The 14,942-nt window shown below is 37.1% G+C and overlaps 1 protein-coding gene across 1 annotated transcript in view; it reads right to left on the minus strand.

Moving 5' to 3' along the window:
• Positions 1 to 1,543: 1,543 nt before the first annotated feature.
• The window catches only part of MRPS28 (mitochondrial ribosomal protein S28), a 108,358-nt gene continuing 94,959 nt past the window's right edge, over positions 1,544 to 14,942 (minus strand). Inside the window, exon 3 of the mRNA XM_047842614.1 lies at positions 1,544 to 1,836. Within this exon, the coding sequence (XP_047698570.1) occupies positions 1,671 to 1,836 (166 nt within the window). The 3' untranslated portion in view covers positions 1,544 to 1,670. The remainder of the gene's footprint in view (positions 1,837 to 14,942) is intronic.

Here is a 14,942-nt window from a genome sequence, read left to right on the forward strand (position 1 = left end):
GCTCTGTGCTGACAGCTCAGAGCCTGGAGCCTGCTTTGGATTCTGTGTCCCTCCCTCTCTCTCTCTCTCTAACTCTCCCCCACTTGTACTCTATCTATCTCTCAAAGAAAAATAAACATTAAAAAAATTTTTTTTAAGTGAATTCCTGGAAAGTATGTATGGCAACGGATGTTAACTAGACTTATTATGGTGATGTCACACTATACACATATATTGAATCATTATGTTGTACATCTGAAACCAATAAAATGTTATGTGTCAATTACCTCAGTTAAAAAGATAAGTTCTTAAGAGTTTTTTTCTAAATACTGTATCAATGGAAAAATAAAAATTATGCATTATAAAAAAGTGGATTCTTCTGTGAGGATATCCATTGACACTACTCTTAAATCTCAATCTGTCACCTTACAACCCATTCTCTGCTTTATTTTGTTGTTGTTGTTGAGATATAGTTAACATATAACATCAGTTTCAGGTGTATATCGTAATAGATATTTATTGCAAAACAATCACTACATAAGTCTAGCGAACATCATCACCACACATATTTACAACATACCACACATTTTATCTATCCATCCATTGACGGACACATAGGTTGCTTCCACATCTTGGTTGTTTAATTTTTTTTTAAATTTTTTTTTAACGTTTATTTATTTTTGAGACAGAGAGAGACAGCACATGAACAGAGGAGGGTCAGAGAGAGAGGGAGACACAGAATCTGAAACAGTCTCCAGGCTCTGAGCTGTCAGCACAGAGCCCGACGCGGGGCTCGAACTCACGGACTGTGAGATCGTGACCTGAGCTGAAGTCGGACGCTTAACCGACTGAGCCACCCAGGCGCCCCACATCTTGGTTATTTTAAATAGAGTTGCAAAGAACATGTGGGTTCAGATATCTTTTCAAGTTAGTGTTTTGTTTTCTTCAGGTAAATACCCAGAAGTGACGTCGCTAGATCATAGCGTATTTCTATTTTTAATTTGTTGAGGAAACTCCATACTGTACTCCATAGTGCTTGCAGCAACTTACCCTCTCACCAACTGTGTGAGAAGGTTCCCTTTTCTCCACATCTTCACCAACATTTGTAACTTCTTATCTTCTTGATAGCAGCCATTTTAATAGGTGATATAATAGGTGATATCTCATCGTGGTTTAATTTGCATTTCCCTGATGGTAAGTGATGTTGAGCATCTCTCCAGGTGCCTGTTGGCCATCTGTATGTCTCTGGAAAAATATCTATTCAGGTCTCCTGCCCTCCCTGCTTTATTCTGTCCTCAGCATAGATCACTGTCTAATGTAGTAGTATGTATGTTATTTATTTCCTATTACCTCCAGTCAAAGGTAAACTCCACAAAGCAAGCAATTTTGTCTCATCTGTTTACTGCTGTTTCAAATAGTGCCATGCACATAGCAAGCACTCAAAACATACTTGTTGAATGACAGAATTTCCCAGAACAGTTTATATTTCCCCAATCAAAGGGAAGAATGGGTGTAAAAGGGAGGAGGGGAGAAACAGCTAAAGAAAATTCTAACAAATAAGAGCCATAATTATAGCTTTTGTTTATTATGTCTTCTTTCAATCATTTATTTACAATTTTCTAATTGCATTCTTGATGAATATCTGGGTTGAACAAAAAAAAGGAGTGAATGCACTAAGCAAAGTTTATTTATTATTCACGATGTTCCTGTTTTGATTTGGCATCTTTACTCTCCTGGAGTCCTAAGAGAATCGCATCAGCCTCAAGTATAGTTGTATCTGTGGTGGCTCCCAGGAACCTAGATGTAAGTTCAAGATCTAATAGACGCAGTCGGACTCTGGTTCCTTTCTGGTATTTCCTGGATAGTAAGAAAAAAAAAATTCCATTAATTCTGCATAGCACAACATGAACAAGTAGTTTAATTTTTTTTTTAATGTTTATTTTTGAGAGAGACAGAGCACGAGTAGGGGAGGGAGGGGCAGAGAGAGAGAGACACACACACGCAAACACACACACTCACAGAATCTGAAGCAGGCTCCAGGCTCCAAGCTGTCAGCACAGAGCCCGACGCAGGACTCAAATTCACGAACCACGAGATCATGACCTGAGCTGAAGTCGGACGCTTAACCGCCTGAGCCACCCAGGCGCCCTAAACAAGTAGTTTAAAGTAAAACTCAAATTCTAATTTTAATGTGGTGGCTCAAGATAAAGAATATGTTCTTTTTTAAAAAAACACTTTAGTGTGTGAGAAAGAGTTGTTTTTGACAGAAAATTTAGTTGTATCAGAATTGTAACCTTGAAGTGACTTTTAAAGATCTTATAAACAAAATTCAAACAAGTCAATTCTTGAAAATAACATTTATTTTAATATGTCATTCATTTTTTAAAATATTTATTTATTTATTTTGAGAGAGAGAGACAGACAGCATGCACATGCAGGAAGGGCAGAGAGAGAGAGAAAGAGAGAGACTCCCAAGCAGGCTCTGTGCTGACAGCACAGAACCTGACGTGGGGCTCAATCCCACTAACCATGAGTCTGTGACCTAAGCCGAAATGAAGAGTCAGACATTTAACAGACTGAGCCACCCAGGTGCCCCAATATGTTATTCATTTTTAAAATCAGAGAATATCAAGGGAAAAAGATTTTCAGATACATGTTTTCTTCCTAAAGTTAAGAACTTCTCATTTTTATTTAATATTTTTTTAATGTCTATTTATTTTTGAGAAAGAGAGAGAGAGAGAGAGAGGCAGAGAGAGAGGGAGGCACAGAATCCAAAGCAGGCTCCAGGCTCTGAGCTGTCAGCACAGAGCCCAAAGCAGGGCTCAAACTCTGAATGGCGAGATCATGACCTGAGCCGAAGTTGGGACACTTAACCCATTGAGCCATAAAGGTGCCCCCCAAATCTTCTTTTAAAGTAAAGAATATTTTACAAAAGCAAAATGGAAAAAGGTCTAAATGTAAAGTACTTAAGTGCTGAGGACTGACTGCACTATAATTAAAGTGTAATGACAGCCTAACATGCATGATGGCTCACTTTGATCAATAAAATATTTTATAATACCAAATGAAACTTATATTCATTCATCTTCTTCCTTGATCAAATGTTTTAAGGGTTTAATATCAACATTATGAAAAGCTACAGGTGAATGAAAATATTGCCAATGACTGCAATCCCAAAATCTTTAAGGATCTAAATATACAAGCATACCTTGTTTCACTGTGCTTTGCTTTGCGCTTTGCAGGTATGACGTGTTTTACAGGTGGAAGGTTTGTGGCAACCCCGTGTCAAACAAGTGTATCGCCGCCATTTTTCCAACAGCATTTGCTGACCTTGGGTCTGTCACATTTTGGGGGTCGTACGATAGTTCAAACTTTTTCATTATTGTTATATTTGTTTTGGTGATCTGTGATTAGTGATTACTAGTTGAAAGGTCAGATAGGGGTTAGCAGGTCTTAGCAATAAAGTATTTAAAAAAATTTTTTTTTAATCTTTATTTTTGAGAGAGAGAGAGAGAGAGAGAGAGAGAGAGAGAGAGAGAGAGATACAGTGTGCAAGTGGGGGAGGAGCAGAGAGAGAGGGAGACACAGAATCCGAAGCAGGCTTCAGGCTCTGAGCTGTCAGCAGAGAGCCCAACACGAGGCTCAAACTCATGAACTGCTAGATCATGACCCCAGCCGAAGTTGGGACGATTAACCGACTGAACCACCCAGGCGCCCCGACAATAAAGTATTTTTTAATTAAAGTATATGCAGTTAAGCTTTGAGTAGGGTTTCAAATCATGGGTCCACTTATACATGGATTTCTAATAAATACAGTATAGTACTATAAATGTATTTTCTCTTCCTTAGTATTTTCAATAACATTTTCATTTCTCTAGCTTATTTTATTGTAAGAATACAGTATATAATACACATAACATACAAATTACGTATTAATTGACTATTTATATTATCGGTATGGCTTCCAGTCAACAATAGGCTGTTTTTAAAAAAGTTTTCCATGTTTATTTATTTTTGAGGTGGGGAGGGGCAGGGAGGGAAGGAGAGAGAGAATCCTAAGCAGGCTCCGCACTGTCAGTACAGAGACCAACGTGGGGCTTGATCTCAGTAACCTAACCATGAGATATCATGACCTGAGCTGAAATTAAGAGTCAGACACTTAACCAACTGAGCCACCCAGGTGCCCCAACAGTAGGCTATTAGTTTAAGTTTCTGGGGAGTCAAAATTGTATGCAGGTTTTAGATTGCACGGCGGGGGGGGGGGGGGGGTCAGCAGCCGTAACCCCTTCATTGTTCAAGGGTGAACTATACATTGTTTTTTTTAGACATAATGCTATTATTGCACACTTAATAGACTAAAGTATAGGGTAAACATAACTTTTACATGCACTGGGAAACCAAAAAATTCATCTGACTTGCTTTATTGCAATATTTGCTTCATTGTGGTGACCTGGAACCAAGCCTGCATTATCTCTGAGGTGTGCCTGCCCACCAAGTATTCTAATTTTAAATTAAACAACTTTACATAAATGGAAAGAAACAAAGTTCTCAAAAAAAGTCACTGAAAAACGATTTTTGTAGGCCATATAATGAATAGTCTCCATACAATGTTTAATTAGGTATTCTGAAGGAATTTATAAATGATCTATCAAATAAATATGAAGGCTACTTGGTTTTTTTAAAAAAAAACTTATTTTTCTTTCTGATAATAGAAGTAAATATTCTTTTGTAAAACTGTGTAAAACAATGAAGTCAGTCATATTTTCTAGTTCTTCTATCTATTCACACGTATGTATACATGAGGGTGTATTTGACAGCATAGATCTTATTTTCTGTCTTTGTTTAAAAAATTAAAGTGATATCCTAAAATATTGAGCATAGCCTTATAATCTTAGAAAACAGCAATTACAGGACATATTCTATATGAATTATCCTCTGGAAAAATAAGGTTGGTTCATAGGCAAGGTAAAGGTGAACACTATTTTCTATATTACTTGGAGCTATAACTTATGTTCTAACAGATTCTTTCATTTGTCCTCACAGCATGACTCACAGCGATTCAATCAGCTTTGATTCATGTTGACCCCTCCTTCCCTCCATTCCTGCAATATCCAATTAGCAACTTTAGTTCATTTTTTAACACAGATATTTCTTGATCTTAACCCTACAAGTCTCATTACCCCTTAGCTGAAGCTTGAGGTCTAATCTTCCCAGAGCCCATGTTTTGGGCCCACTTCTCAAGATGGCTTCCATATCTTGGCCTGATGTCCATTCCCACATACTTCTATTCCTCCTTTTGCTTCTATTGCCAGCCTTCCTTGAACTTACTGTCTATCCGCCTGATTCTTAAGTTCCAGGTAGAACAGCTACATCAAATGCAGCTCCCAAGAGCCTTGACATTCTCCTTGTCGGAATGAAGAGTCTGTCACTGGAACTCCCATGGAAGAAAGAGGTTTTGCAGTCATAGACCTGGATGCAAATTTGAGCCCTGCCACTTACTCGTTGGGTAACCCTGAGTGGCTTTCCCTGAACCATAATTTCCTCATCTACAATAAGAGAGATTCCAACCATTTTGCAGGTTTACTGTGAAGGTTAAATGGGATAATATGTTGAAAATGCTTAGCACATGACTGCAAATGTTAGTGCCTCTCACTTACTTGTCTTGGTTATCTGTGCAACTCTCTGATCTCTCTTTAGTCTCTATGCTCCCCCAAGATCTGGCACTGGGTTTATCTCTGTATCCTTCCAGTGCCAATGTAGCAGGTACCCAAATGTCTGTCAATAAATTAACATGACACTTGCTGATAAAAGCCACCAGGTCACAGATTATCTAGAATTTCTACTTTCTTGGCTTTAGCAGCTGTGTGGACTGGTGCATTCACTTAACCTCTCTGAAATTTGCTTGGCATCGTGCCTAGCACATAGTGGTTAATAAACATTGGTTTTCTTCTTTCATTGTTCATTGTCGGCTTATTTCTTTTTACTTATTTTTAGGAGCATTACTCATAGCTGGACTATAAACTTATCATGAGGAAAGGAACAGTGACTTTTTATAAAAAGAGTTGCACATGTCACAAACACCAGGGGCACCAATTCTGGGCACAGTCGCAGTGAAGAGGAAGCTCTCAGTGTAAGTGGTTCTGTGTCATATTAACAGCAAAAATCTCCAATTAAAAAATAAAAACAGGAACACCATTGAGTGCCAGTATGCTTGGTAATTTATGGAATGCAGAAGTTTGTCCCCAGTTTTAGATGCATTAGCCTTTAGTGATATGAAAGCTTTGCCTTCACTTCTAAAAATTATGGAAATTCTGGGAATTATCCAGTGAGATGATAATGGAGATGAAAAGCAAACTGCAGGCTTGTATGTGTGGTGAAATAAGAATTATCCAAATATACACATTGTGCACTACACAAAACAAACAAAACAAACCTTTAAAAGATTCTTTTCTGCTATCTAGAAGTAGCTGTTTCTACTTTTATGGTACTTAATTTTTATTTTGTATTACAGTTGATTGCAAGGAAGCGTTACCTTCTCTATGAGACTGTAAGATCCTTAAGGGCAGGGATTTCATATCTGCCTCTCACAGCCCCATGAAGACATTTCACATAATGCAGCCTTTTGAACAGTGGTTTCCACACTTTCTAGTATACCAGAAACACCTGGAGTACCGGTTAAAAATGCCAATGGAGGGACGCAAGCCTGAAAGTAAGCTGGCAAATCTGAGGTGAGACTTAGGAATTTACCTTTTGAGCAAGCTTCCCAGGTGATTCTGATTCAGGCTTCTCTGGTCACCACTTGAGAAAATCTGGCCTAGGATTAGGTTTATTATATATAATCAAGTGCAGGAAGACAGGACAGTTTATATAAATACAACAGGCCAGGAAAATGAGAATCTCTGAAAAACTCTGTGGCTACCATTAACAAGTTTCAAGAATAACAGATGTTTTCCATAAGTGATGACAAGAGTTGTTTAGGGTGAATAATTTAGATAGACCAAAAGAAAAAAAAAAAGTCAGCAATATATAATATGGAGAAATGCACCTAAAAAGAGTCCCTTGAACAAAGCCCACTGACAGGCTGGAGTAGGGCTGCCTCGCCCACACTGAGACTGTCCGTTCTGGGAGATCCAGGACATGTAAGGGTCAGCATACTTCTCTGACAAGAACAGCAGCCATACAACTAATATGGAGTTGATCCTTGCTTTAACTTCGAAACACTTTATTAAAGGAAAAAAAAATAAGCTAATATATTTCTAAGAACTCCATTTCTTCCAGTGTAATTCGAGGTGAACCTTCACTATTGTAGTCTTTGATAATCACTTACACCACTTAGTTTTCCCATTTGGGTTTCCATTGTTCCACATAATAAGATTTAAAATGAGTATGCCAGTAAACTCTCTTCCCAGATTGTTTATACAACCCTTAAATGGTCACTTTATTCCAAGATGTTGGCCTAAGTATAAAAATCCAGAAAAGGCAATGTAGTGACTGAGAGCATGGGCTCTGGAGCCATGTGACTACACATGTGTGTGTGCAGTTGTATGACTTATAAACATGCAGCCCTGAGGTACTTTATCTCTGTTTCAGCGTCCTCATTTGCAAAATGGGAATCGTTGTACCTACGTCATAGGTTCTTGTGAGCATGAAATATATTAAAACATTCCAAGCCCTTATAAATGCTCAATAAATATTAGCTATCATCATCAATCACCACCACCACCATCATCATCAAAACAAACCCAATGAAAACCGATACTCTATGTGGGAGTGATGCAGAATATAAGAGCACCTTCAGTTCTAATTCAGTGATAATTGAATCGATACAAAAGGTTCCTATAAAAAGGAAATTTGGAGGTGGGTTCTCTTCCAATACTTGCTTTCATTCAAATCTTACTTATTTTAATGGCATAAGCACTCTTCTCTTAAAATACAACATAACTGTTCTACAAAAATGGAAACCGTTTCTTTTGAAATGAATGTTGACTTTCCAATGAGATGTGAGGCAAAAGAGCTCTGAACAAAGCAAGTAAGATTCAGAGGACTACGCACCGAATGGTCCACATTTCTTAGCATCGACCACAACATAACCACATATACAGTCGGTCACAAAAGGGTCACAGTGATTTACGTACTCTTGTACTCTTTCCGGCAGTGGCTCAGGAAGACTGAGGGGCAGGGAGAGGTATCCTAACTTCACCTATCTCCTATTATCACTCTTGCTTCACTAACTTTCAGTGGAGTTACGCCTTTTAGGAATATACTTGTACTTAAAGCACACACCATTTCTTAGAAGGGAAAGGTAACAATTTCTGTAGATTCATTATTTGTTTTTCCAGGAAGCAATTTTTAGCTTCATTTAAAATTCAATAGCCTTAACTTCTAACCTAATCAACTAATCCCTTTCATGATTTTATAAACCTGAATCTGTCTCTTCTGTCTTCTTTTTATAATGGGGTTTTATTATTCTTTTATGTATCTAGTTTTTCCTCACTCCTGTGATTGTATCAATGGACTCTGCTAAAAACTGCACAAATACCCCAAACAAAATTTATTATCTATAATAAAATCTATTTATTATCTATAATAAAAATATCAAATACCACTGCCCACTGTAACTTTCCGTGATAATGGAAACACTTTAGATAAGGTTTGAGCACTTGAAATATGGCCAGTGTAACTGAGGAACTGAACTTTTAAATTATATTTAATTAACTTAAATTCAAATTTAAAAAACCACATCACAGTGCAGCTCCAGAGAATTTCAATAAAATTTGACAATAAAAATAGTAAGCATACTTGTCCCACAATATAAAAATATACTCTGTGGCAGAAAAGCTATTTTTGCAGGAAAAAATAGTACTTAGAAATAATTTGTTATAAGAAATAACTACCACTAATTAGATCCAGCAATAATAAACAGATACATGTTTGCCATTATTAACCCCTCAAACATTTCTTTCCTTTCTGTTACCTTTTATACTTTTCCTCAAATCTGTGTGACATTGTACTAGACACATAGCAACTGAATTGTCTTATTAATAAGCTATTTTGAGGTTATAATTAAGATCTTCATAAAGATAGCTTCCCTCATATTACAGACATAAAATTAAGATACATAGAATTAAAGTCACTTGCCTAATGCCAAAAAGTGGTATAAAAGGATTCACAGATTTTTTTTTCCCTCTTCCTTTTCTCAAGTTCTCAAATACCTGTGACTTCTGGCAAGAACTATAAATTTAATCCCTTTGGGGGTGGTAAGAATTTACCACTTCATACAATCTTATAATGTCTTCCTTTTAAATAAAATTTAGGCCACACTGTTGTCATCCAACTCATTATTTTAACTGCTCCCCCTTTAGAAAAATGATTGCTTCCAGTGGTAACAAATAATAATATTGGGAAAAAATCTCCATGGCGTCAAGCAATTTCGTCTATTTTTTTTTAATTAGGAAAAACATCCCAGATATTAGTTTCTCAGAAATCTTCTATTTTATATTAAAACCACTGAATACTGCTGTCTTGAAAGGCAAATAGGATGTCTCCAATGAGCACATTCAAAATAAAAATAGCCTGTGTTTTTACTGCTTGGTGTGTTTCTTTCTTTTAACTTCAAGTGCTTGCCTCTGACTGATCTTTGTGAACTCCGGCCTAAATGGATTCAATCCCAGCCTTCACCGTGACTGCTCTCTTCCACTGTGCGCTTTCTCAGACCATATGCTGCAGTAAATGAGCCTGCATGGCTGAGCTGTTTAGGAAAAGGGCAATTAAATCTGCTTTTGCATTTCTTTATTAAGGACATGGTTTAAAGACTTTCCTTTGGAGAGGTTTTTGACATTCTTTCCACAGACATTCTTTAACATCTGTCAGTGCAGGCTAGTGATGGTTCTCATAGACTTAAAATAGAGAGCGAATCCTCTGCCTAGTTCTTTGATACAAATATATTAATAATACAAAGCTGACAAATAATAAGGTTTGGATTAAACCTCAGTATCTAAAGAGAATACTGTGAGGAATTCTGACTTTGCTAGTCAATTTAGCTGTCTTGCTGTAATCATAATTCTCAGAGGTTTTAAAAACAGTTCTTTTGAAATCATTAGGCATCTACGCTTTTATCTCAAAGAGTTAAAATAGTTTAGAACTTTTTCCAATTTTCTGACAATTCTTTACTTAAAGCTTTAAGACTTTAGAAATAATTTTTTCTCTTCCTTTTTGAAGAGGAAAAGCTAAAATATTTCTATTGGTTCAATTAACACCTATGTGATTTTTTTTTAAGTTTATTTATTTATTTTGAGAAAGTGTGTGTACGTGTGCGGGGGTGTAGACAGAGAAGGAGACAGAGAATCCCAAGCAGTCTCTGTGCTGTCAGCGTGTGGCCCCACATGGGGCTCAATCCCACGAACAGTGAGAGCATGACCCGAGCTGAAAATCAAGAGATGGACACTTAACTGAATGAGACACCCAGGTGCCCCTGGTTTTTTACAATTTATACAATTGTTCACAGTAATGTTGATCTGTATGTGAAGCCACCAACGTGTGTGTGTGTGTGTGTGTGTGTGTGTGTGTGTGTTTGAGAGACAGAGAGAGAGAGAGAGAGAGAGAGAGAGAGAAGAGCATGTATACATGTGAGTAAGAGAGCACATGTGAAAATGTATACTTTCTTCTTCAAATGAACTGTCCAGACATCAATTTCCTCATCTTTAAAAAGCACACTGTTGGGGCGCCTGGGTGGCTCGGTTGGGCGTCCGACTTCAGCTCAGGTCATGATCTTGCAGTACATGGGTTTAAGCCCAGCGTCGGGTTCTGTGCTGACAGCTCAGAGCCTGGAGCCTGCTTCAGATTCTGTGTGTCCTTCTCTCTCTGTCCTTCCCCTGCTCACGCTCTCTCTCTCAAAAATAAACAAAGATTAAAAAAAAAAAAAAGATCAAAGGTGTTTTACAGTTCTATGATTTAGTTCTACTTTTACACAACGTTAAGTATTTGAAATTTGATACAATGTAGAATGATATTAAGTGCAAAACTGATTAAACTTCTTGGTGTTTAATTCTGGATTTGTCTCACTTTTTCAAAATGCCATCTGCCATGTTTCACTGACCTATCTGGTCTATTGCTTCTTTCTGTCCAATCTGTCAGATGTCTTTAAAGATTTTCTTACCACCATGCTATCCATACTGTATTATCAAGCACAGCAACCAGGGTTAACAAAATAAAGGTAGAAAGTGTTCATAAAGTTCTATAGCTCTCCGATATTTCTACTCATTAAAATTTTAAATGCAGCACAAATCTTAAGTTCTAATTTATTATCCCAGGTCGTTAGGAGATGTAAATGGGAAACAAAAATTATTATCACCATAACTTCTGCTACCTGCATTATTACCAAAAGTCCCTGGAAAAACCTAATGGTTATCCCTTTAATAATACTACAGAGAGTGTGCCTATCCACTAGGCCAAAATAAACCATGCAAATCAACTGGCAACTGGAACTCTCCATGCCATTGTGGCAGGGAGTGATGGACATTGTTCTTTTTTTTTTTTTTAACGTTTATTTATTTTTGAGACAGAGAGAGACAGAGCATGAATGGGGGAGGGGCAGAGAGAGAGGGAGACACAGAATAGGAAGCAGGCTCCAGGCTCTGAGCCATCAGCCCAGAGCCCGACGCAGGGCTCGAACTCACGGACCGCGAGATCGTGACCTGAGCTGAAGTCGGACGCCCAACCGACTGAGCCATCCAGGCGCCCCTGATGGACATTGTTCTTAACACCAAACTGCATTCCCCCAAGTTGTAATCGTCCTAGATGAGGATTTAAACTTTTTTCTGTAATTCTAATATAAATGTATGATTTTGTTTTTTCCTTAAACCAAGTTCTTTTTAACCTCTACCCTGCTGGTTAATATTCTGTGTCACCACAAACAGAAGTTTTGTCTCTTGTTCAAGCACTGATCTATTTTATGAAATGTGAAGATAAAATTAATTTTTTAAATGAAACTTTTAAATGTAAAATAACTTCACTTAATAATGTAGAATATGCATATAATGTAATATATTACATATGGAATCAGTGACAACAGAATCTTTTCTCAGAGCAGCAATATAAGGTGTATCAAGACGTAAGATACATGACTGATACTGGGATCAAACTTGGAGCCAGTATTATGGCATCTAAGCAAAAAGGGATACATTTTGTGGTATGTAATTATTAAGAAAATATACATATTTTATTGTCAGAGAAAAGTTTTGTCAGTACAGAACAGAGGAAGGAGTAAGAACTTTAGAGAATTATAGAAAGATCTAGATTTGACTGTGACTGAGTGCAAGAAACTTACCCTGAATGGGCTGTTTATTTATCTGTAAAAGGAGGATAATATACACCGCCTGGCAAGGTTGATGTGAAGCTTCATGCATTATAAGGTATGGAAAGTGCCTGGCACATAACACATACTCCATAAATACCAGCTATTATGAAATTCACCACATTCATATTTACATAAAGTGCACCAGGTTACTGAAAGGATAATAACTTCAAATATGGTTTTACTGAAGACACTAGATTACTGCTCAAATGAATAAGTACTAGTAGTAATCTTCAACGTATATAAAAGAAACAAAAGGAAAACAAAACTCATTGAAGACATTCTTTTGAGTTTGAATTTGGAGCTGAGGGAGGGGGCTAATAAAATCCAGAAATTACAACTTACAGGGACAGATTTGGTGACTCTACAGGGAGTCAGAAGTGGGAGGAATAACAGAATCGCTCGTGGACATTTTTCACAATGTTTTTTTCTTCTCTTTTCTTTTCTTCAAAATACTGATGCCAGGGGTCCAACCCAGATCTACTCCATCAAAATCAATGGGGTAGAACTGGAGATTGATGCACATTTGGGAAAAAGCTCCTCAAATGGGTCTGGTGTCCTGACCTTCTTCAAAGAGCACTGGTTAATGCGTTCATAAGTTACATTCTCTTGAGTCTTTGTCTCAATCAAATTCCAAATTAACGGTTCATGGTAGTTTCTGGGCCAAGATGAATCTTGCCCAAGTCAAGCTTTAATTTCCTAACAAGTGCATGCAGTACAGACAACATGAAGTCAAAATTAGAACTGCATTTTTAAATATCAAATATGAGACAAAAAAGACAAGTTGTTTTTCCATTATGAATACTGAATAAATTAGTATGTATTTTCACCTAAACAAAGGGCTATTTTCACCTAAACTGCAGTTAAAGATGTATTTTCATGACCAAAAGACTTTCAGGATCCCTTCCACAGTGCTTGAAAACCTAACACTTAAGCATATACAACAAGAGTCACATTTGGCTTGAAAATGACCTTATGGCAGATGTTATCTCCTAACTACCTCAGCTCTAAAATGTCCTTGATTATTTCCTCCAATGGTAGAACCTGTTTCCCGATTCCCTGCACTTTTGACTACATTAAGAGAACAGATTTGTCCGAACCCATTTTCAGAGTTTCTTTTTTTCTTTCAATCTTGTTTCTATCTCTCTAAATTAGTTCCTTATTAATAAGTATCATTAAATTTTCAACAAACACCTACTCAGCATCTGCATGAGGTAAGGGGATACCAACAAGAAATAGAGAACTCTCCTGTCCTTTCCCAACCCACAGAGGCAAAAATGTAGTGAAGACCTTAGTCCACCAATCCCTCTGGCGGGCCATAGAACTACTTCAGCAGGTTGGTTCTGATTTCTGTGCCCTTTCAACAAGAGATGAGACTCTCAGATACCTTTTGGAAAGGCAAACACTTCACAAATTGTTACTGCAGTAGCTTATGTGGGCTGGCAAGGGTCAGCAAGGAAAATCTTTCATAAAAGAATCAGACCCATCCTGCAGATTTCATGTAATCCAGAGTGTTGTAAACAGTCTCCAGCGTGAGCCAAGAAGTAGTGTCAGTGAGGGGAGAAAATGAAAGGGGGAGAAGGAAGAGCAGTAGGTGCAGGGGGTGGGACACAAAGACTTAATATTAAGGTAGGTTGCTTTTAAAAAGACCCTTAGGGCTTAGAATAGAGCTTGTGACTTGACACTTACAGACCTTGGTTGATATCTGCCCTTTGCACCTCCAAATCTGGGTATATTTATTAAACACTCTAGTTCGTACCCTTTAATTAAAAACTGAGGTCACAGAAGCTTAGAGAAGTTCTGTGAAACTAAAAATAAAAAAAGAAAACTAGTTTAAAGGCATTTCGTGTGATAAGGTGGTTTTAGATAAATGCAAGCTCAATAAAAGTCAACAATGTGGTTTTGCTCCCCCAAAAGTAAATGTGATTTTAGGCTGAATTAGTATAAATATATATTCTATGTAATAAAATATATATTCCACATAATAATCCCAATCTCTTTTCACTTTTCTGACCATATCTGGGGAACTGTCAGCTATCTGGGCAACACAATTATAGGGTCATTGATATTTGAGGTCCATCCAGAAAAAGACGGCAAAATAATGTTATGCTGAACGATGAATTAAGAGAAGGAAAGCATCAAGCAGGTTGAAAAAAGAAGAAAGTAGACCTTATATCTTCATGAAGAATTTGAAAGACGTTAATATTAAAAAGGTCACAGTATTTATTTTGTGCATCTGTTAGGTACTTCCAAAAAACAGAAATAGGAAAAATGGGTAGAAATTATAGGATGGCTGATTTAGCACATTTCAGTTTACTACGGGGAAGAACTTCTAACAGAGTTGGCTGGAAAGAGAATTGGTTGTTTTGTATGTAAATAGAGGAAATCACAGGGGATTTGTTTACTTCTGATTTAAGAAAATAAATTTGTGAGCAACTGGTATCTCTAGAGTGATTTTGCTCTAAATACTAATAGAGTAAAATACTGTCAAGCATCAAACATTTTTGGAATGGAATTCTGCAAAACAAAGAAATATTACATACTTTAGAATCTCTGAATCAAAATCAAAGCATCTATTTATGATTAAAATTGTAAATAAAAGTTTTGTTTG

This window comes from Prionailurus viverrinus, chromosome F2 (assembly GCF_022837055.1).
Source record: "Prionailurus viverrinus isolate Anna chromosome F2, UM_Priviv_1.0, whole genome shotgun sequence".
Classification (NCBI taxonomy): Eukaryota; Metazoa; Chordata; class Mammalia; order Carnivora; family Felidae; genus Prionailurus; species Prionailurus viverrinus.